At 47.6% G+C, this 20,768-nt stretch overlaps 1 protein-coding gene across 5 annotated transcripts in view; it reads left to right on the plus strand.

The window, feature by feature from the left end:
• Nucleotides 1-20,768, plus strand: part of ERI3 (ERI1 exoribonuclease family member 3) — a 126,948-nt gene that overhangs the window by 20,133 nt on the left and 86,047 nt on the right. For all 5 annotated transcript variants that reach the window (XM_035018761.1, XM_035018757.1, XM_035018758.1 and 2 more), the window contains 2 exons: nt 13,069-13,185; nt 19,716-19,775. In XM_035018761.1, coding sequence (XP_034874652.1) covers nt 13,069-13,185; nt 19,716-19,775 — 177 coding nt within the window. The remainder of the gene's footprint in view (nt 1-13,068; nt 13,186-19,715; nt 19,776-20,768) is intronic.

Genomic DNA, 20,768 nt, shown 5'->3' on the forward strand with positions numbered 1-20,768 from the left:
CCGACGTTAATGTAACATTATGGTTGAGATTAAATGCACCAAAATCAGGAAATTCAAAGTTATGCTTCCCACAGCAACTATAATTCAGCCTCATCTGGCGTGTGTAGTATTTTGTGTTAGTGTGGATGGTGTTATATGTTAAGACATTAAAGTTAACACCATAAGCAGAGCACAAAATGCTTGAGGGGGCTGAGTTATGACGACTGTGTGAGCTGTAAGTGTTCTTACGCAGGCTCCCGACTCCTGGTATAATTTTTCCCTTGCCCGTCAGACCAATTATTGCCTTTCTTTTCAGTTATATTTCTGCTTTAACACATCTCTTCTTCCAGGGTCACCGTAAATGAATTCCGCTATTGGTGGCCACTGATGGTGGTGGGACTGGGACAGCCCACTAGGCGCTTTTGTCCTTTTTGTTGCTGCTTCCATAAAAGTGGTGCTTCCCCTCCACCTCTAGAAGCCCCCTCCTTCACAGACTGCTGTTTCCTGGTGGTCCCTCATCCGGATCCCCACCCCCACCCCCGCCATCCCTTCCCTCCAACTGTCACTGGGGCTCCTCACAACCGCTCCCTGAATGAGAACAAGCGTTTGCTGTGTCCGGGTCTTGGCCTTGTTGTAACTTCACGTGAAAGCCGAAGGGCCCTTCTTTATTTGGAGCAGACATAGCAATGTGGAAGTAAAATATACATCCCGGGAGTGCAGCACCGATGCATGGTGGTGCTGCCTTATGTGTTTGGCGTAGCAGAGGCATAGATCGAAGTGGGTTTATTTGCTCTCTTCTGACTGCTTCTCTATCTTCCCCAGGGTTTATACCTTTAAGCTGCTGTGGTGTGTAGTTAGGGCTGTGGAGTTGCCTGGGGGTGGGACCAGGAACTTTCCTTGGGGAGCACTGGGTCATTGGTAACAAAATCACCACATAATTTAGTACAAGTCAGGAAACCTCCCCCTAGTCTCTTATTATCCTGGTGGCCTCTCCAGGGCTGAGACAGCTGTTGGAATGCAGATTTTGTTAGACACTGGGCTAAGGTTGGTGGTGGGGTAGAGCTGTGAAGAATAGGGCCATTGATAAATGATGAATGAAATCAGGGACTGTAAATGAACAGTGACACTGAGCTGCCTTTTAAAGTTTTTGTTGGATATGACAAAACCAACCAAGTAAGCAAAGGAATGGGGAGGACCTTATTGTAACCACCTTAGAGGCAATGAAAAGGCCTCATTCTACTCTTTGGATAGCAACTTCAAGCTCTGTGTTAGATCCTGGGGACATAGAAACAAGTGAGAAATGGTCCCTACCCTCAAGGAGCTCATAGTCGAGGAGGGTAGACCTACATGTAACCACTGTTAAGCATTTGATTATATCATGTAGGTAAGTACTTGGTGCAGTGGGTCCTCAAAGGAGGGGACTGATCAACCCTGCTCATGGTGTGGAGGAGGGGTCGCATAGGCTTGATGTTAGAGAAACGTAGGAGATCCAAGAGAGCCAGGTCAGCCTATGGCCTCTCAGAATTGTAGCAAGAATGAAAGAAGGTGCTCACAGAGTAAGCCAGGATGAATTGACCTAAGTCTGAAAAACTGACCTGGATTGCAGGGTTGTTTGTGGGAGTTGAAAATGAGGAAGAGAGAGAATGAAGACTTTGAACCTGACAAATAGTTCACTGTTTGTTTAGTAGGATTGTTTCTATTGGTTATATGGTATTTCTCACATTCAAGCCAGAAGATGTTTGTTGGGTTTTTTTTAAGATTTTAATTTTTTTTTTTTTTTTTTTGAGCGAGTGCGCTCATGAGCAGCAGGGAGGGCGGGGAGGGGCAGAGGGAGACTTCCTGCTGAGCAGGGTGCCTGATGTGGGTCTCAATCCCAAGACCCTGAGACCACGACCTGAGCCAAAGGTAGACACTTAACAGACTGAACTACCCAGGAGCCCTGCAAGCTAGAAGATCTTAGTGGGATCTGTGAGAGTATGAAGGCTAGGAGAGGTTTGAGAGAATTTTAGCCAATAAAGTGTGGGCAAAAATGTAAGGGTCAACAAACAAATATGTGAGCTGAGGCCCTGAGGCATTGCCGGGGAGGGCTAATTGGATACCCCAGCTGCTATTAAAGGCAGCACGGGGTTGGGCTGCTAGGCCTTCAGGGACAAGGAAGGGCTGGAGAATGACACGGCATCTTCCTGTGACCCTCTAAAAGTACTGGCAGTTTGGATCTGGATCTGCGAGACATCCCTTGGGAAGACCTACCTTCCATAGACTGGGGAGGTTTAGATCCGTCAAACAGATAAGCAACTGGCTGACTAACGTCGAGAGATGCGATGAAGGATTAAAGAAGAGGCAGGTGGGCCTGGGTAACAACAGAAAATGTGCTAGAGCAGAGGTAACTGGAGGGCTTCGAGATGGGGGGTGAGCTCTCCCTCTGAGCAGCAGCAACAGGTACACAGCCATAGAAGGAAAACGGGGAGTTTGGGATGGGGTAGTGAAGAAGTGAAATCCAAAGGAGTGTTTAGGGTAGGTCCACAGGCTTCACTTCTCCCTGCCTCCATCCTATCTTGTTTTTCTTCTCTCCAATATTGATTACGTTCCTTACTTTGTAGACTGATCTCAGTTGTTTGACATGAGGAAACTGATATTAGGAGATGCTTTCTCCATCTCTTTGTCTTGTTGGGGAAAAGGGTCCTGCATCATTTTGATTAAGATGCTATTGGGGTGATTATTTTTTATTCTCTTATCCTGGGTGTTCACAATACTTAAAAAAAAAAAAAACCCAACAACCCACAGCTATACATTTATGTGATGAGTTTTGAGCTCTCACTGTGAAAATTGAGTCATAGCCTAAAAGCCTGAAACAAGAGTGTTCCCAGATTGACACTAGCCCCCCAGGCTGGCAGGTCTGCAGCAGAGGGTGAGCAGGCTGGGACAGGCAGAGAAGGGTTTGTGCGTATAGAGTGCTGTCACGGGCAAAGCCCCGTTTGGTGCTAAGAGATCAGAAAGGAGGTAAGTGGACTCTGGAGAGAGAGACAAACATCAGCAAAGCTTTTAATCTGATGTGCAGGTACCTTGGAATTGGCTGCTGTTTTGGTCCTATCCCTGTCTGTAGTGGCCAGTGGGCGATCTTGGTCTGTGGACAGGAAAACAATCTGTTATGTGATCCGTCCAGTTCTGTTCCAGTGCTGTGGTCAGTGTCTAGTTCTGGGGAGGCCGTTCCAGCCAAGGGTTGGCCTAAAGGCTCAATGCCGGCAGAAGCTGTTATTTGGAGATACTGATGTTGCTGAAAGGAAGGAGCGTAGAGTCCAAGGTGAGGCTGGAGGCAAAGTTGGTGAGCCAGAAGAGAAAACGTGAAGGTGTTATTGAATGGGATAGAAGAAACAGAAAGAGATGTTGCAAGCCAGAGTTCATGGGAATGGTGGGGAAGATGTTCCAAGGGGTTAAAAATGGACGTGGGGAACCTGATTAGGAGGTGTTATTTGGAAGAGTTGTTAGTAGTTTGGACTAAGGTAGTGATGGTGGGCATGGAAAGAAGAAGTTATGTGTTGTAGCTTTTAGATGTGCTGGGAAAGAAGTGAGCTTGAGGACCATGCTTTTAAGTAGCTGATGGTTCCTTTGGATACTGGTGGGCCCCTGGGAGTCAGCGGTGCTAAGAGATTTGGCAAGGAGTAAAGGTGGAACCTATGGTTGTTGTAAATGGGGTGCTCCGAACTGAAGAGTCATTATCAGGGAGAACCAATAAGGTGAGTTCCTTAGTGGTGTTTTAAGTAGGATCTTTTTGATGAACCATTTGGCCATTGGCCTAGGGGAGGTAGGTAGTGATGATTAGGTAGATAGGATGATAACTGGAAAGAAAGCTTGGAATCTTGCTCTCCAAAAGTGTGATAGCAACTGAGAGCCCTGGCTTGAGATTGTGATGTTTGAAAATGGAGTTCCAGGGAATCTGTCTGCATTGTTCACGTTGGTTTTTTTCCTATCCCCAGTGCCAGTAGCATTTGAATGAAAGGCCAACTGGTGGACTGAAAGGGATTGGTAGTTGGGAACAAAGGAGGTAGGCACTGAAGAATGGGATATGAAACATGCCATTTTAATAAGGTCTACTTTCACTAGAAAGGTAAGTGACTAGAGAAACAAGGCCAGGGGTAGGCCTTAAAAGGAAGTTCATGGTGATGGTGCAGAATGTGGCGGTTGGTTGATGTTGGTGAGGAATCCCCAGCTTGGTGCCTCGGGATATTTGCAGGAATTGCTGGGATCCTGTTCCAGATCTGTGGCCACAGGTCTTTCTCAAGAAGTCTTCATTGGAGAAGTATCCAGAACTGCTTTTTGATTCATTTAGACAGAAGGAAGGTGTTTTTCTGGAGAGGATAGTGTGAGTGCTCTGTGGGTAGCTGATGCCCTGATCCTGATGGTATTCTTCAAGGGAGCACGCATTGTCATGAAGGAAGACCTCTTGTTGGCTCCCTAGCAGAGAGTTACCAGCTTGCTTAATAAAGCTCTGGGATGTGACATGCCAGCTTTTCTCCCCTGATTGTGGCAGCAAGGAGAATGAAATGTCTGATGGCAAGAGCCAGGAGTGGTTGGCAGATCTAAAGGGCTTGTCCTAGGTGCTTGAAAGTGGGCCAAGTAAGGGTTTGTTCTGAGAAAGGAACTAAGACCTGTGGCTCGGATTCTCACTTGGTCACTATATCTGTGATAAGGAGGTAATCTCATAGATGTTCTAGATTACACCTGTGTTTTTCAAAGTGTGGTCCAAGAACCATCAGCATCCTCATCATGTAGGAGCCTGTTAGAAATGCAGAATATCAGGCCCTACTCCAGCGCTAAATAGAATCTGTAATTTGACAAGATCTTTGGGTAATTTGAAGTCTGAGAGACATTGCTCTAGTCTAGACCAATGGTTCTTAAACTTTAGCAATCAGAATTGTGATCAAAATCACCTGGAGAGCTGGTTAAAACACAGATTACTGGCCCCAACCTCAGGGTTTCTGATCCAGAGTTTGGGGTGGAGGCTAGGAATGTGCATTTCTGATAAATTCCCAAGTGTTGGGATGCTCCCTGTGAGGAAACATGCTTTGAGACCCACTGACTTCCCTAGCTTTTTCGTCTATAAAATAGGGCAATGATTCCTGCCTGCCTTACAGAGATGTAAGATCAAATGAGCCAATGTGTGAGAAAAGTGTTCAGTGCATTGTAGGCAGGATGTCAGTTTGTGTATTGCTTGCTCCACGGTCAGTGGTTTTAAAAATCTACTGTCATGCCAGCACAACTGTTTCCCTGTCCTGGCTTCTGGCCAGCAGCTTTGTACAAAGAACAGGGAATCTATGAAGCACCCATGGAGATGAGTCTTCTGTGAAGAGACCAGCAGCCCCTTTAGGAGCAGGGCCTCCTGAAGCCCAGCCAGTTTCTCTGGTCTCCTACCCAAGTTGCCTGACCAGAACCTCTGTCTGCCTGAGTGGGCTTGGGCCTCTCCTGATCACCTGTTACCCTCAAATAGTAGATCTTTAGTGCAGTATTTACACTCATTGGGAAAATGGTCTTTGACTAACCAAGCCTCTGATTCATCTTGTGATCCTGAGTGTGTTACCTGACTTTTCCTCACCTTACTGGTTGATTAAACGAACAGTCATTGACTGCATGTGCCCAAGTCCCAGAATGTGGACTCTGGACCTCCAGGGTGAGGAAAACTGAGGGAGAGGCTATTCTGATGAGAAGCAATATAGCATAATGGTTCAGAGCATAGACTCCAGAACTGGACTCTGGATTTGAGCCCAGTCTCCACCACCTACTAACAGTATGACTTGCCTTGGGCAAGTTGCTTATACTCTTTATGCCTCAGTTGCCCTATTGGCAAAAAGGGGTTTTATAAAGCACCGGTCTCATAGGACTGTTGGGAGGATAAAATATAAGTGCTTAGAACAGTACCTGACATATCATAGCTATAGGAGTTAGCTCTTACTAGTGGTATTCTTAATCATGGCACCATTGCAAGGTATTGGGATACAGCAGGTGGCTGGGAAGCAGGCCCTGCTTCGGGAAGCATAGAGAAAGCCTTTAGGCCCTCTACCAGCGTAGTGGGTAGAGCTGAGGCACCACCCAGAGAGACTTTTTTCCTCTACTGGAATGGTAAGTTGGACCCAGAACCCTTCTATTTCCATGCCCTCCCTTAGTCCTGCCTCTGGGGGGGGCCTCTCCTGCACACAACCCTGAGATTTGCTTAAATTAATTTTATAACCAATATGTATACAGGTAGCTACAAAGGAATCATTTGGAGGTTTGCTGCCCTGGAGGGTCAGCTTCACTGAGGCCACTAATATCTGCAATTATTTACAATTGAGCATGTAAAAATGCTTGAACTGAGGCGGATCCAGAGTCACGTGAAGGTAGACACAGGCATACACACTCCTGGGTGAGGATGCAGTTTTGAAAACTTTTGGTCTCCTTCGTTTATTGGTATTATGGTTTTGTTTTTTAAATTCAAATTTCAGTAAAAGTAAATTATAAATCATTCTGTACACCGCCCCTGCCCTCCCCAATAAAGAATAGCAGTGTCTATTTCAGCCTCTTTTCTACATTTTAATTGCTTTGGGGTCTATGGGGATAGTGAAAAGGGACATGTAGGTGAAAAATCAGCCTTTTAAAGCTCTGATTTTTTACCCTTCCTTGTCCTGAAACTTCAAGCATCAGCTCTCATCTGTCAAAGTGTAAATCAGCAATTAAAACCCAAACAGCCAAATGCCAAAGATGACCTGAAGCACAAAGCAACTGACAAACAAGTCCGGACAAATCGACGGGTAATTTATAAGCTTTGCCCTAAAATCTAATTATTTGGCAATTCGAATTTGCAGCCAGCCAGGGCTCGGCAATAAATTTAACCCGCCATAAATTATTTAGGAGCAGGCTGTGGTGTAAATCAAAACCACGAGTGTTTGTTTAAGAAATAAGCTCCTTGTGCATAAAATGTCTTTTTTTCTCCCCCAAGGGAGAAACCGTTAAGCAAACCATGCCCTGTTCATTGCCCAGTGCAGCCCTCACTTTCCCCTCTCAATTTCCCCTCTTCCCTGTGGCCAGGAGGCTCCTTGATCCCTTGAGGAAGGGCCTACCTTTGCATGCAACTTGTAGCCAAAAAGCAAGTATTTGCATAAAACTCATATTTTATAAAAGCCATGTACTGCTTTTTCTACCTTGTGGTGTGATGTCGCTTTTGGATTTATCAAACCTTTCTGTGCAGGGGTGTTGCACATTTTGGAATTTTCTTCATAGGATGGAGGGAAGGGATAGATTAGTTGTTACCATCTGTAAATTGAAGAAATGCCAGTTCCTAGGTTGAGAGGAGGAAGCCATGAAAAATTTTTTGCTGATTCCCTTATTTCAGACGGGACCATAGAACCATCAGCTCAGGCAAAGGAGAATCTGTGCTTTGGAGAAAAAGTCTGTAAGAACGCTGTTAAACCTTCTGTCCCATTGTCAAGAAATTCCAGCAGTCTAACCTAAGTCCCTTCTCCTTAAAAATCCTTTTGTTGTTGTTCTGTCTTCAAATATATAATCTTATCACTGAAGACACTTTAGTTGAAGGGAGTTTGAATACCCTGAAAGCAACCTACACATTTATTTCTTGTAATCTACTGATTGTAGGTGTGAAATTTCACTTGAGATGCTCTTGCACTTTTGTCCTCAGTTAATCAAGATAATCTCTGGTGTTCCTCGTTGAGCAACTAGAAAGCAGCTATCTCTAAAACCTTTGTTCCAGCTTATACCTCTGCTCACTTAAAAAGGTAAAAGAATATTTACTTGGTGCTTCCTTTTTATCTGTCTTCCCTCCCCTTAAAAAAACAAAGGTTTGCTGCTGACATTTTATTGAGGGAGACAACAGACATGGTAGGTTTGGAACCCTGGATACTTTGAACAATCCAAGTTCTGAGGCTTTTGTCCTGAGTTGTCAAATTGTGGCTAGTTCCCATCCACCATCAGCAGACCAACTTTTTGGGGCTATTATACTCTATCCTTGCACAACCTAGTGGTGCAGGTAGCTTGTGGACAGTGTAGGTTGACCAGCTGTCCCAGTTTTAGCTCTGAAAGTTCTGTGTTCCAGGAAACCCTTGGTCTGGACAGACAGAAAACTGGGATGTTGGTGGTTTGTAGCAGTTGGTGGAGGACGAGAAGCCACTTAAAGATGAGAGACAGAAAGTGCTTTGGGGTGTTCTGTGTCAGGGTTTGAATCCTGGCTCCACCACCACCTTTATCCTGTTTGTCACCTTCACCTCCGTGACCTGTGGAGAGCTCTGTAAAAACAGAGATGTTTCTGTTAGAGCCATGTGCTTGGCTTCTGCCTTGCCCTTTATTGGCCCCTCATGTTACTCACCAGAAACGCAGAGAGCGAGGTCTACATGCGAGGACAGAGTTGGGTGCTGGGGCTGCAGACATAAGGCTCCCACCGTCCCCAAGCTCAGGGCAAAGCGCCGTCCGCGTCACTGCAGTGCAGTGGGGCCTGTGAGGCAATGGTCCTCCAGGACTTTCTGCCCGGGTAGGCCGTGCTCAGTGCTCTTGTAACTTGAGAGCAGCCTCTCTTCCTAGGAGACAGCAGACCGAGCTTCCTAAAGACAGCCTTTCAGTCTGGAAGAATCAGCTCTTGACCCATCAGATTTTGAAAGCTGTTCTCTTTAAGTCTCATTTCCCCATTTGGAGTCCCAGCTTTGCCCCTCACAAGGAGTGTAACCTTAAGCAAGTGGCCGCTTCTTTTAGGGCCTTATTTTCTCTGTAAAATAAGGATCATAGCGATTCCCACCTCCTGAGCTGTTAGGAGGCTTCAATGAGGTTGTTCCTGTTAAGCATCTAGCAGACTGTCTGCCATGTAGTAAACAACAAATGGAAGGAATGAAATGATTCCATTTTCCATGGGTCCCCAAGGGTGTCAGGGCCAGCTCCTCTTTACCCTTTGCCCAGACTCAGACAGAGGAGCCGCATCTCACTGTATTTGTCTCTGCCTCCACACCCAGCCCCTGCCTGGTAAATAGTAGGTGCTTAATAGTGTTGGTTTATGAGCTGCTGCTACTGCTGCTGATACGACCTATCTTCCAGGATTAATAAGGGTAAGATAAGAAACTGTATTTGCAAGCACACTGTAAGTTGAAAGTCCTAACACTCAGTATGTCCCTCCACTAGGATACTTATCATAGTGCATTGTTCATTATTTGCTCAGTATCGTCTCTGCTCACTAGTCTGTGCACTTCCCCAAAGCGGAGGCTACATCTTTCTAAATCCCACTCTAACACTGGTACAGTGCCCTGCACCCAGTAGATGCTGCTCAGGTAGTTTAATTGAATGCGAATGACAGGGCGCCTGGGTGGCTCAGATGGTTGGGCGTCTGCCTTCGGCTCAGGTCATGATCCCGGGGTCCTGGGATCGAGTCCCGCATCGGGCTCCCTGCTCCTTGGGAGCCTGCTTCTCCCTCTGCCTCTCTCTCTCTGTCTCTCATGAATAAATAAATTAAAAAAAAAAATCTTTGAATGCGAATGACATACAGATGTAAGGAATTGGGAAACTGTTCTTAGGGCAGGAAGAGAGGGCTGGTAAACACACACACACACACTGGTTCTTCTTTCATTCCTAGTGCTACCTCTGCACAAGCAGACACTCAGCTACTTTTTTTTTTTTTAAAGATTTTATTTATTTATTTGAGAGAGAGAATGAGACAGAGAGAGAGAGAGCATGAGATGGGGGAGGATCAGAGGGAGAAGCAGACTCCCCGCCGAGCAGGGAGCCCGATGCGGGACTTGATCCAGGGACTCCAGGATCATGACCTGAGCCGAAGGCAGTTGCCCAACCAACTGAGCCACCCAGGCGCCCGACACTCAGCTACTCTTAAAAACTTCTTCCCAGGGGAATGAGGAGATTGAGGGAGGGAAAAGGAGGAGAGGCAGGAATAACAGTTTCATTATCGGAGTGACTGCCTCCAGAAGCTAGCACGTAGGCACATCTTCCTAAGCTCTTGGGTTGGAATTAATGTGATCAACCTGTAACTTTGGTGTTTCCATTGCGATCCTTATGAGCTGAAAACTGTTGAAGTGTTTGGCCTGCTCCGGGTGCACTGGCTGCAGAGTCATGCCCCCTTGGTAGAGATTAGGGTTCCTCTCCCATGAATGGGCTGTTGGGGCCAGGATTTTGAGGTTCTGGGCTTGATTGGGTAATACGGGAAGGTAAGAAGTACCTAAGTGAAATCCTTTGTGCTCTGACTCCCCAGAGGGTCTTCTATCAGAAGCTCCTCTTTTGCATTCTCATTGGCTTAAATGAGTATGCCAGTGTGCAAGGTCATTGTTACAACAGCTGCTGAGGGTGCTGAGAAGGGGCCCATGCAGAGTCATGTTCTAAGATTGGCTCTTGAAAGTCCCTCTTCTTGGTCTTGGGGAGAAGGCCTGGCTGATGGGCCAGTGACTCTGGAGAGGTATGTTTATGATAGGTCCAATCCACTGTGTCCCTGGCCCCCAGGCCTCTTGGGGATCTCCCCCCGTCTTTTTGCTTAGAGCTGGGGCTAGCTTATTCTTCCTCTCTGGGAGGGTGCTACTGAGTGTGAGCAGAGGTTAGCTCCATTTCTCTAGGGGTGAGTAAGCCAGCAGCAGGAGAGCTTGAAGAGCAAGCTGCAGTGGGGAAACCCAAAGGCCAAGTTTTCAGAGAATCTACTGGGGATGCCGACTTGGTGCTGGTCAGAACAGGAGCTGAAGCGCTTACTATTTTATAATAAATACTAATGAAATTCTAGATCTATAATAACATTTCAGATATCTAAAACAAACCATGTGCTTGTAAAAAAGTGGAAAGAGATCAACTTTAAGCCATAAATTCTTGGTAATAGAGGGTTTTTTTTCTATTTATGTTTGATAGATATTTTTGTTTCCAGAGGAATGTCAACTCCTAATTTCATAATGTATCATGGGCTTAAGAAAATTGAATTTAATAAAAGCCAGAGATGAATGGCATCCTTAAAGGTCCCAACACTTGTCTTTATTAGCAGGACAAACTGCAGGTCTCCAAACACTGCTTCTCTCCAAATGAAAGTTTAAATGAAAAGTACAGTTGTGTCACAGGTTAAATTTCATTGTGGGCCCAGCTAACATTGTTAGTGAGGAACTGGCTGTATTTGTTTCTTTAGACACCAGGGCAGCCAAACTAACCAGGCTGTGGAGCTCCTACTGGGGAAGTGCTGCTTCTCCATAGTGGGAGAAGCAGGATACATCAGAAATTCAGGCGTCCAATGAGCCCCACTTCAGAGTTAGTGTTTGGAAATCTTGGACATCTGTTTTTTCAGGGGGACCGATATATATTTTATGTGTATGTGTGCCTCCATTTTATTTTTCAGCACAGAACTGTCCTCTACCAGGTCTGCTAAGGAGTGCTTTGTGAGGAGTGAGAGAGGCCCAGGGATTTGGGGGATAGCTCCCCCTGTCTCTTCAAGTTGGGAGGAAAGGTGTCACCTAATTTAAGCAAAGCTAGGACCTCCTTGCCACGGCCCCTCTGCCTCAGCCTTGTTGCCCTTCCTATCTCAGGGGGCTCCTGTCAGCCTCCCCATTTTGGGGGATCAGCTGGGGAGACCAGGCAAGCAGAACCTTTGGATTTTTCAGTCATGAAATCTGACTGCCTTGATTTAGTCTTCAGTCTTGCTGTAATGTGTTGGATAAAAATAGATGCTTTAAGAACAAGCCCAATAGTCATAGGTGTGTTTGAGGGAGAGGCTACGTGGCTGCCCTGGGACATCGAGGAGATTGGCCATTTCTTCTGTCTTCCCACTCGTCCATGTCCTGCACGCGGTCAGGTGTCAACAGCTTCCGTGCTATTCCCCCAGGCTGTCCCTGGAGAGAACCAGTTTGCCTTGATTTTAGTGATACTAGAAGGGTCCCCTCCAGAACCGGGGACCTGGGGTAGGGATGCTGCTGGAGCTGACTACTGGGGCCACGGAGTGGGCCAAGCCCCCCTTCGCTCTCTGCAGTGGAGGCCTTTTCCACATGCTAATTTTACTCGGAGGATTTTGCTTTTATTTATTTTTTTTATTATTTCCTATTTGTCTCTTCCAGATGTTTTCAGGGCAGTTTTTTTTTTGTGTTGTAAACTAATTCCATTCATGTTTTAAAAATTTATGAAAGCGCTAATAAAAATGTCAAAGTGGTAAAAATGTTAGCTTTTCCTCTGCTTTGATTAAATTTTGCAAACTGTTTTTGAATATTAAAAAGTAATAATTTTTTTTATTTTCTCTCCTCGCTCTCCCTTTTCTCTCTGATGCGCGTGTGCTCTCCTGCCCTCTCCCCCCTCTGGTGCATTCCTCCCTTCCCAGGAGCGATGTAGGAGGCGCGCTGCACAGCCAGCGTTCTGCAAGCCTGTTTGCACACCAGGACCTTGGTGCTGTGCATCTCTATTAAATAACGGAGACAAATTAATCTTAGAGACACCAAACAAATTGTCACTCCTCCTCCTTCTCTTCCATTACGTTCCAGTGGACTGGGAAGGGCTGGCTAAGTGATTGGGGGGGGGCAGGCTGGGGGAGGGTGTACTGCCTGAAAGAAAGGTGGGAGGCACCAGCTCCTATTACTCTTACTCAGTTTTCTTTTTCTCTTTATATCCCCTTTGGCTTTATTTATTATTTATCTTTTTTTTTTTAAAAAAAAAAACGAATGAAGAAACTCATCGGTTCTGCTTAAACTTCAAATGCAGAAGGCTGTGATTGGTCTTATGGCTGGTTGTCTAGGTGACTAGAGATCCAGGCCCATCCAGGGCAGAGGCCTGGGCAAGGGGACAGGGTGGGGCTACCTTTATGGGCTCCAGTGAACAGGCCTCTGGCAGAGAAGCAGTTGGGGAAACTGGGACAGCTTGTACTACTGTCTTCTTTCCCCTTTCCAGAGACAGTGGGGGTGGGGTGTGTGTCTAATCCCTGCCACCTGTAAGGGTAGTAACAGTGGGAAGGTTGGGATTGGAACTGAGCTGGCACCATCTCACTCAGTCTTGGGTCTGGCCTGGCAGGAGCTAATGAGTCCAAAACAGTCCCTCATTCTTGACTCTTCCTTATAATGTTTGGTTAAAAAAATGTATTCTTTTTCTGTGTCTTTGCCATTCCAGGAAATCATCGAGTTCCCCATCCTGAAGCTAAATGGTCGGACCATGGAGATTGAGTCTACCTTTCACATGTATGTCCAGCCTGTAGTCCATCCACAGCTTACTCCCTTCTGTACAGAGGTAAGGGCCCTGGAGCAGGGCAGCACGGGCTGCTGGGACAGGAGCTTTTGGGTCACTGGTGCACTGTACATGCTGCTGTAGGGGCAGCTGGAGCCTTATTAGTGGGTAAGGCAGGTGCGCATTGGACCCAGCCAGCAGCTGGCTTTTTACAAAGTCTGCCACTCCGCTTGTACCACCGTGGTCACTGGGGACCCAAGGAGAAGTGGCACCATCTGTCCCAACTTCCCCCAACCTTTTCTCTCCCTTATCGTCCCTACCCCTCCTGGTGACCAGGCACTTGGAGTGCTGCACCACTCCAGGATGGTACTGCTGGGCTTCAGCTACTTTTCAGTTCCATTTCCCCTGGGGCCTCTTGACAAGACGTAAAGATTTCAGCTTCTTGGAAGGAGAGGTTATGTTCAGGCTTTCTTAGCCTCTGGTGATGTTTTTCTGTCCTTGAGCAAAGTGGCCCTGCGTGAAGCAGTGGTTGAGTTTGTGGGAAGCACGACCCTATCCTTGAGGAACGAGAAGAGCAGTCCAAGTGGGATATGAGGCTGAAATGTCTTTATCCTTATCCTGTGCCAGTGTTGTACTCGGCCACCTTGCCAGCAGGTTAGTATTGGCCCCATTTTGCAGATTGTGAAATTGGGCTAACTGAGATCTTGATGCTTGCTAGAGACTCAAAAGAACTAGTAGCAGAGAGGAGGTGCCCCTGAAGAGTTCTTACTCTTGAGACCTTCTGTGACTGCTTTCCCCTGTGACGTGTCGTGTTATGCACGCTGTGGTGGCCAGGGGCTGTGGTGGAATCACGGGCCAAGTATGTGTGGTAGCAGAAGTAATGGGAGAACGTGAGTGTTTCTGGAATCTTCTTAAGAATTTGGGGCTGGGGTACATTCGAGATATTCTGCCTTTGTTTAGAGATTTACTTTCTGCATATGAGTGAAACATGAGGAAGGAAGTTCTTGAGTGATCCCCAAACCATTGTCTTGGTGTGGGGAATGCTGGGAAAGGGCCTGCCTGCCACTGGTGGGAGGGCCCCATGGGCTCTGAGGCTGACTTAGCCCAGATATGAAGTTTCAGGGGTCGCTACTGGGCTTGATGCTAGTGTTTCCTGCCCAACCCAGGTAGGCCTTTGATGCAGGCATCCATCTGCCAAAGTGTGTAGTCTCTCAACCCCTTTGTTGTTCCCACTAATGATGTTGAGATTCTTGCTCCCTCTGGGATCTACGTTTTTCCCCCCCCTTGCCCCTGGAAATTACCTATACCACCAGGGGGCGCTAATCTGTTCTTTTTGCCCATTTTGGGGAAAAAACCACCATTTTAATGGTGAAAATCCCCTTCCTTGTGGAAAGGGAAGATTTTCCTCAAGCCAGCTAGTTACCTGAGCCTCCACTGGCCTGAAAATGCAGTATTCTCTTGTCCTTCTCGCCTTCCTCTCTGTGTGCAGATTCCCCCCTTGGGGACTCCAGCTGCAGCTAGGCTGCCTGGTGCAACTGGGCAGACCCAAATTTGGGAAAGGTTACTAGTTCTTTAGGCATGGAACAGTGCTGTTGAAGCTCAGCCCTGGGCAGGAGTGGGTTCTTGAGAGTATTGGGAAAAGAGATCTTTTTGAGATCAGGGCTGCTGCTGTTTCTTTTTGGGGGTAAGGGAGGAGGGATTGTGAGACTATGATGAGAGCTATTTTTCCTTTTTTAGAAAGTTTCACCCCTGGACACACATATATAATTTGGAGGGCAGGAGGCACGGTGGGGTTGGGACCCTTGTCCAGAAGCCTTATCTGAAAGTGAAGATGTGACTGAGCTGTGGCACCGAGGGTGCCATTTCGCCTCAGGCTTCCAGAGCCTCCAACTCTCCCTGACCTGGTCCCGGCCTTTTTGTCCAACCTCACATCTCCCTGCTTCATGCCCCCTCACTTCCCTCACCTAAGGTCGCTCCCTCACAGTCTGCCTGTGCACACGATGCTCCTGCCTGTATGCGGCTCCCACTTTCCTTCCCTGCCCCTACTTGTCCTCTAGGACTTTTCTCAGGGTCATCTTCTCTGGGGAGCCTTCCCCAAGCCCATGGCTGGTCCCACCACCCAAAGCGCTGATCAGATGCATTGTACTGTATTTACTTATGTGTCTCTCCACTAGACCGTGAGTGAGTTCACTGAGGGCAGAACCTGGGTCTGATCCATCTCTGGCCCATCATTAGGGTCTGGTGCCAAGTAAACACTTAACATGTGTTCCTTAAATGAATGAATATTGTCAAAGAGTAGTCAACCACACCTTGCTGCCCGCCACCCCACCCCTGCCCCGAAGTAACTGTCCTGCTAACTCGTTCTTTCGAGTAAGTGAAGACTTCTTTGGAAGACCTCAGATCATCTAAATATTGCCCTGTTTCCATACCAGATGGAGTTGTAATGTAGACAGAGGCATGGACACGGGATGGGGGCCATCACTGTGGGACCTTGTCCAGTGTGGCAGTGGCTGCCTTTGGGGTAGAGATAGAGATCATCACAGTCAGAGAGAATCTTTCCTTAGTAGGTGTGAGGAACAACCCAGCACCTCTGGACTGTGCCTGAGCATCTCCTCTAGTAGGATTTTCTCTTGTGCATAAGAAGTTCTTAAGAACCCTGGCCTCTGTGTGTGTGTGTGTTTGTGTGCGTGCACATCATGACACATGAATACACATATGAGTACATGCTTTTGGAGGGGAGAGACAGGCTCAGTGCTGGGCAGCAAGAAGAGGGATGCTGCCTTGAGTGGGTCTGTAGCCCACATATAGACACTCTTAACTGCTCTGTGTAATGGACATGTTAGTAGCCTTCTTGAGATCCTTTCTTCGTTCCAGGTGATAGTCTGCCAGGAGACTTGTTTCTGACAGAGATAGGATGGGATAAGTTTCATTCCTTCCCAAGCCCTTTCCCTACCACCTCTAGAATCTGCTCCAACCCGTCAGATCTCTGCATCTAGCAGCTGGGCTAGTGCACAGTCCCTGACCGTGCAGTTTTTTTTGTTGTTGTTGTCATTGTCTTGAAAAAACTAGAAAAAATACCAATTTTGCTAAATGCCAGTAAAGGGCTTTGTCTTGCACCTATACTTATAAAGAGTGAGATTTATTGGTCTCTTTGTCTGAGGAGAAAGAGTGGGTCTGATTATCAGATTGCACACCAGAGACAAGTGCTTATGTAATCAACAAACTGTCTTGGTGTCAGAATACGATTGTGTTGGAGATAAACTGTGAAAGGAGAAAGCACTGGATGCTGACATGCTATTGGCATTGAGTGTCCTGGGCTGCTTCCTGTAGTTGCTAGTGTTTATGATGAAGCCAGCTCGTTCCTGGACAAAGCCCCTGTGTGGGTAGGGGATCTCAGTAACTAGTCATGTTATCAGTCAGGGTCAAAAGCCCCTCGCCTTGTGGTTTCCGAGTCTGGAGAAGCGGGAGTTAATCTGTAATCCCTTGGTGAAAGGAGCCACAGAGCACACATTAATTCTTCCTCTCACCTCTCCAGCTTTAAGTGGTTAAGGTCTTTGAGCTCTGTTTAGCCTGTGAGCCCTGGTTCTCAGCTTAATAATACTTGGCTTTCCTCTAGTACCTTTCATTGTGAGGATGTGAAAGCTTTTTACAAAAATATATTAACCCAAGTGGGGTTGGGTGTAAACTGCAGCATGAAGGATTTAAGTTAGGCCTAAGGTAGAACTTTCCAGTATTTATTTTATTAAATTAGCTCTCTCCTTCATCGCTGCTGGTGTAAGTCTTAGAGATGTCTTATAGGTTGTCAGTATCAGGTACAGGGACTAATTTCTTAAGTTCACACACTTCATCTAGTGCCTTGGTGGAGCTGATAAGATGTAGTCCATCCTTGGAAGGATTCATGCAGGGGAGTGAGGCCTCCCCCTGGAAGGATGCTTCCAGCCGAACCAATAGTTCAAGCCCCCGTGTCTCTGGGGGTTGAGTTCAAGCCCTTTAGGAGCTCAGCTGTAAGCCGTGTCTTGCTGAACCACAAGTCTGGGAAGCCTGGAGAGAGGGAGCTGGGCTCACTAGGCTCCTTCCAGGCTGATGATTCTAGGATTGCTGACCACTGGACAGGAGTGTGAGAAAGCCCCAGGACCCTGGAGCCCTACCACCTACCACCAGGGTGGAAAAGGCGGGCCCTAGTCTGTAGTGAGAGATCGCGCAGAGCAGTGCCCTGGTTTTCCTTTTTAGTGCAGTGACTTTCTCTCCACACATGAGTGATTTTCCTGGGCCCAGAGCAGGTGCTTGTGGAGTGCATAGATGCTGACCTAAGTCCCATCTCCAAGGAGGGAAGTCTCTTGACAAGGGTGCCATTGGTTTCTTCTGTGAGTGAGCCTTTCTGGAAGCCCTTCAGTGTTCATCTCATCTCAGTGACCCTTGGTGTAGGAGTCAAGAGAAATGGTAGACCTAACTTTGCCCCAGAAGACTCAGACAGGACATGAGACTGGCACACAGACCCCAGAGCTTTTCCAAGAAGTGAGAGTGGCTGTAGGTTTTCCAGGATAGTCCTGACCCTGAGCACCAGCTCCAAGCCTGGGGGTGTGGCTTGGCCCTGGAAGAATGAAGCAGGAGAGAAGCGGGCCCAGGAAGGGCAGGGGTGGGTGCATAGGTGCTCGTCAGTCATCTGGGTGTTGCACCTGGAGTCAGCAACAAGCCTACTCTGGACTCTGGCCCCTCTGTGCCTGAGACAAAACACAGGGCAACTGCCTGCTCAGGGTGTGGCTCTGGAAGGTGTACAGGCTTTGTGTGCTGGCTGGGCTGGGCATAGAGGGGGCTGCCAAGAAGAATGCTGATTCCAGGAGGGCAGGGATTTCATGTTTTTCCTCACAGCTGGATCCCTAGTTCCTGGAATGGGGCCCAGTACATTGTAGGCCGTCCATGAATAGTTGTTGACTAAATAAAAAGAGGAGTCTTAGCACTCATAAGATTAAAGCCGCTGACCCAGAGCTCTTCCTCACCCCTCACCCCCCAGCCCCACCCCTAGCCCTCAGTGGACCAACTTTTCTTCTCTTTGGCTCAGGCCCTCCCTCTGCTGGGCAGTTCTTTGGTCTCCCAAGCAAGGAAAGGGTGTGGAGGTACCAGCCGGGTGGGCATGCTGTGGGTTAAAGCCTTGTGAAACAACAGTGTAGTTAATCTTTCTAATTTATTTTCCTTTTAGACCATGGGAAGTCTGTAGGCAGCAGCTGTTACCCAATTAAAATACAGATTAATATAAAAACAGTTTCTGGAATATAAAATAGAGTGGCTGTGTCCTTACACTTCCTTAAAATACCACCTAATAATGACTTGATGAACTACAGAAACCCACCTAGAGGAACTCAGCGTTCTTAAAATGAAAATTTCTTCCCTAAAAGGTGTGTATTACCATTCCATGTAAGTCTCTATGAGAAACTAAACTTCCCTCTTAGAGCCAGCGGTTCCTGTGAGCTGGGTATTTGATATTCATTAAATGTAATTTTAGTTTAATTGGAGTTTAATCCCCCCCCAACGCTTAAAAAAAAGAAGTTCCCCAGCAAGCCTGAGCTGCTGCTCTCTGTAGGGGTAGCCAGGGGCACATTGGGCATGGTGATTTCCAGCTGGGTCCAGGTCTGTGGATAGGGGCCTCCTGCCTCAGGTCCCCGAGGCAGTCTGTCCTAGTCGGTATTCGAGGGATATTTTCACTTCAAAACAAAACAAAGCAAAGCAACAAGCTTGTTTGAACCTAGGCCTGACCTGGGTGAGCATAGGCCTGAGTCAGAAATTCTCTAGACCAGGTTCCTTTATTAGGCCTTTCCGTCTGAGTTTCCCAATCAGTTAAAGGTGTCTATTTCTTGGGGTGCCTGGGGCTCAGTCGTTAAGCATCTGCCTTTGGCTCAGGTCATGATCCTAGGGTCCTGGGATCGAGCCCCACGTCTGGCTCCCTGCTTAACGGAGAGCCTGCTTCTCCCCCTCCCTCTGCCTGCCACTCTGCCTACTGGTGCTCTCTCTCTCTCTGTCAAATAAATAAAATCTTAAAAAAAAAAAAGAGGTGTCTATTTCTTGCTTGCCTAGTTGGTATTGAGGACCCAGGTATTCACGGTAAGGGTGGATGCCTGTGGGGTTCCCCGGGCTCTTCTCTGGTGTTAGATGGGGAAATGCTGGACATCGAGACCCAGACTTGAACCCAAGTGTTGCTGTCCTATGTGAGCATTCCTCAAGGTCTACAGGAACTTCTGTGAAGCTGGGAGGTGAATTTACTTTAGATCATAATTTGTAGGGATTTACTGAGCCTATTGAATACAAGACACATAAAATCTTTTTTTTTTTTTTTTTTTCCTTTTCAAAGTGAAAGCTGAAATGGGTATGAAACACACCCTGTGGTCAGCATGTAGATGTGTTTCCTCTCTCGGGGCAGGATGTTGTGGAGAAAGTTCACCTTATGTCCTGGGACTTCATTCCCAAGGCTTCTGACAGGTTCTGAGCCAAAAGTATTGCAGGCCAGAGTCTTTTATGGTTAGAAGGAGAAAGGATCCAGTCTGGCTTTGAGACCCTGCACCCTGCAGTTCCACCTATTGGCTATTTCTCTTTCCTTTCAGCTCACCGGGATTATTCAAGCCATGGTGGATGGTCAGCCGAGCCTGCAGCAAGTGCTGGAGGTAGGTTGAGTGACCTTTAATTCCTGACCTCTGACCCTTTCCCGCTGCCTTTCTCTCCCTCCCCTCCTGAGAATGTAGCCGTGTAATTTGACTATGATTATGGCTTGATTAGAATAACATTTGCTGTCACATCGGTGACATGCTGTTGAGAGTATTGAACCATTGATCTGTCATCTCCAGCTGTTCCCGTCAGGGTTACTGGCAAGATGTCCAGTGCTGCCCCGAGTTCCACACAGGGCCCTCGCCCCCTCCTGGCCGCCGGCCCTGGGCCAGACAGCGTGGGCAGCCGGTGCTGGATGGGTCGGGGAAGAGGGGAGCCGAGCGTGGGACCGCAGGACTAGCCCTGGGGACTGAAGGTGTTTTTGTTTAGCTTTAGTGTTGGCTGCCTGTGGCATGTGAGCGCTTCATTAACTCACCCAGAACTCCCCATTGATGGCTTTTGTTTGCTGTCGGCTCCTCCAGGAGGGGCGCTGGGCCCGCCTGCCCCACTGCAGCCTGCCGCTGGATGCATTGTGCCTGTCAGGGGTGCAGAGGCTGCGCTGGGTAATGATTCCGAATCAGAATAATTACGACAATTGCCTATGTGAGGGAAATCAAATGAAAGGCTTTAGAACCCTTGGCGGAGACCACACTTCTAGGATGTTCTCCTCCGGGAGCTGGAAAAGGTTAAGACGCTGCTTCTTGTGCTCCAGCCTGAGGGAATAAGGAAGGGCCGGGCTTGGCCTCAGCTTGTCTCCCACCCCTTCTGGCCTGGGGGTTTTCACGGAGGGAGAAGGTCCCTTTCCCCCTCCCTCCTCTCTAGGGGGAGGGGAGAAGAGAAAAAGCCTGTGGATCCCAGTAGATGCTTTATTATCTTTAAGACCAGTAAACCTAAAGCTCAGCCCCTATCAAAGCACAGGAGGAAGCAGAGTAGGGGGTGGGGGGGATAGCAGGGCACATCTAGGTAGTCAGCCTAGAGGAAGTTGGGTGGTAGCAGGGAGAGGGAGGAAGATC

The sequence above is a fragment of the Mirounga leonina genome, unplaced genomic scaffold (assembly GCF_011800145.1).
Source record: "Mirounga leonina isolate KUSES-001 unplaced genomic scaffold, KU_Mleo_1.0 Mir_173, whole genome shotgun sequence".
NCBI lineage: Eukaryota > Metazoa > Chordata > Mammalia > Carnivora > Phocidae > Mirounga > Mirounga leonina.